A 2,500-nucleotide genomic window follows, 5' to 3' on the forward strand; every position below is an offset into this window, starting at 1 on the left:
CAACCCCCCCCCCCCCCCCCCCCCAACCTGGGCCCACCCCATTTAAAAAAAAAAAAAAAAAAAAAAAAAAAAACTAGATGACGGGACTTATAATCATGGCTTATAGAATCCGTAGCCCACTGCAGTTTTAAGAATTCATGCAACCCGGATCACTGGTGGGACAAGGCATATAACAAAGCTAAAGTCAGTATCACTGCTCAAGAAGAGATTACAACAGTACAGATTGGTAGAGAATCATAAAAATACAATAAGAAACAAAATCGTAAAAAACTGCTTGCCTTGAGACGTGGTGGAGAGGGAACCATACGCTGCACCGTGTAAAGATTGTGACTAGACAGACATATTACGGACAACTTAGTAAAAGATGCAAAGAAAGAGCCAAACAGCACAACAAAAAAATCAGATATTTCAATCAGGCCTCAAGAATGAATTGGGACAAAATTAATTTCTTATTTCTTAGCAAACACAAAACCACGAGCCTCATAGTAGAAAACGCTCACATAGCGTGCTCCTAGAAGACCATGAAGGTAAACATGTGGAACAGCCATATGTTTACGAAGTTGTGTAGAAAAAGCTGAATAAACACATGGAAAGGATTGACAAGAGTTAATGAGCACCCCGAAGGAGAAAGGATACAATTGCGAAGGCCACAGAGGTGACACCCGCAGGGCAATACCTAATACTCTGGGTACAGCCGCACAGGCCAACATGTACTTTTTTCGTTTTTAGGTCCCTTGAAGATAGAGGCTGATGTTCCTCTGAAAGCTTTTAAATAAAGAATCTTCTATTTTCATCCCTCCGTAATATTGAGATCTTCTATATATATATATAACATATATATATATATATATATATATATATATATATATATCATATATATATACGTATATATATATATATATATATATATATATATATATATATACATACATATACATATATATTGTGTGTATGTATGTGGGTTGTATATCTTTTCTCACGTAATTGTGGAATGGTCTCCTAATCCTACAGTTTGGGCGCTGGAACTTCGCCAGTTCATGCTTGGTATCGTTTTGTGTTAATACTTAGGTATTCACTATGGGGATGAATATTGATGCTTTAGACTTCGGGTACCTTAACATACTTCAACTTATTGCGGAATTATCATGTGTGCATCCATGCACGTCTTGCCAGCGACGAAAATATTTGAAATATTTGGAACTGTTGCTCCTTGGTAGACTCAAGAAAAGTTGTTGAGTTGCTAGTGGATTTAAATCTGGAAAAATTATGAAAACGATATCTGTAAAGAAACTAGTGCACATGAAGAAGAAATTTATAGATGCTGCCTTGAATTAATCCAGTTTCAATTTCGTTTTATTTTCAAGCTCATCGTAGACCGAAAATTGTTATTCTTAATACCGTTTATCCCAGGCTTTAGGATTGATAATGAAAACTATAGTTTGGTGTCAGTTGAAATTTTCATTAAATCTAAAATTCATAAGTTTATGATTGTACTGTGATTAAATATTAAAGCAGGAATGTAATAGATCGCGAAATAATATATTGACGGTTTCTGCAAACATCCCAGATTTCTTTGGACAGGCCTCCTATTGCAAATGTAAATATGGTGCATTCAAACAAATTCTTTTCAGTTTTACTTACTGCGGTTCATATTGTACTTGAAAATGCAAGCACCGCTCTCCTTTGTTTCGTCACTGTCACTCTGGAAATGAAAAGAAAGTGGAATTAGTATTTTAAATCAAATGTTTTGCTTCTAAGTTTTTTAATGCGAAATATAGTGTGTGTGCGGGGAGAGCAGGTTTTGTATTGAATACAACGACGATAGGCCTATAGGTAATGGCAGTCTTCCAGTTTGTTCGTGTAGAAAATCATGATGCTGAGGAAGTCTGAAGATTTTTGGAGACCAGTTTATCTGTGGGAAATATTTTCAGTGGACAAAATTTTGATCATAATCCTCTTCCAGACTAATGCAATCAACCACGTATTTCCAGATATGGAATGGGTGCTGTGCCTTGCCTTTTCTTTGGTGAGCTTCACTACTTCACAGTTTTCTAGAAGTTTCATTTCTGTTGACCTAATTATGGAATGATAATCTTTATTGTTCAGTTGAATCTTTGGGATTTCAGAATTTGAAACCTGGTGCAGTTTTTTTTTGCGACTTAATTAACAAGTCTCCCCTCAGTATCTTATTTCTGATTTATGTAATTTTTTTTATTCGTCTTGTTTTGCCGTTTGTTTATTATAGTTGTATATCAGCTTCTGTATTAGTATTCAATATAAAGTATATGAAGTTATGTGTATTGTAGTTATTCCAGTTAATTCAAACGCTGTTACATTACTTTTGTTAGATTCAGTGCCATATTATGGAATGATCTAAATCTTATTGTTGAATGACTGGGACTTAAGATGTTCAAATTTAGTGGAAATGCTCTTTGTTGGACTGATTGACTTGAGTTTCATTTCATGAGTTTTTTTGCTTTCCCTTCTCAATTCTCTTCTA

The 2,500-nt window shown here is 34.9% G+C and overlaps 2 protein-coding genes across 2 annotated transcripts in view; one reads left to right on the forward strand and one right to left on the reverse strand.

Moving 5' to 3' along the window:
* The window catches only part of LOC135223605 (uncharacterized), a 910,537-nt gene that overhangs the window by 709,374 nt on the left and 198,663 nt on the right, over positions 1-2,500 (forward strand). The gene's annotated exons all lie outside the window — the stretch shown is intronic.
* The window catches only part of LOC135223604 (uncharacterized), a 227,297-nt gene that overhangs the window by 96,055 nt on the left and 128,742 nt on the right, over positions 1-2,500 (reverse strand). Inside the window, exon 2 of the mRNA XM_064262179.1 lies at positions 1,642-1,702. Within this exon, the coding sequence (XP_064118249.1) occupies positions 1,642-1,702 (61 nt within the window). The remainder of the gene's footprint in view (positions 1-1,641; positions 1,703-2,500) is intronic.

This window comes from Macrobrachium nipponense, chromosome 10 (genome assembly GCF_015104395.2).
Source record: "Macrobrachium nipponense isolate FS-2020 chromosome 10, ASM1510439v2, whole genome shotgun sequence".
Taxonomy (NCBI): Eukaryota; Metazoa; Arthropoda; class Malacostraca; order Decapoda; family Palaemonidae; genus Macrobrachium; species Macrobrachium nipponense.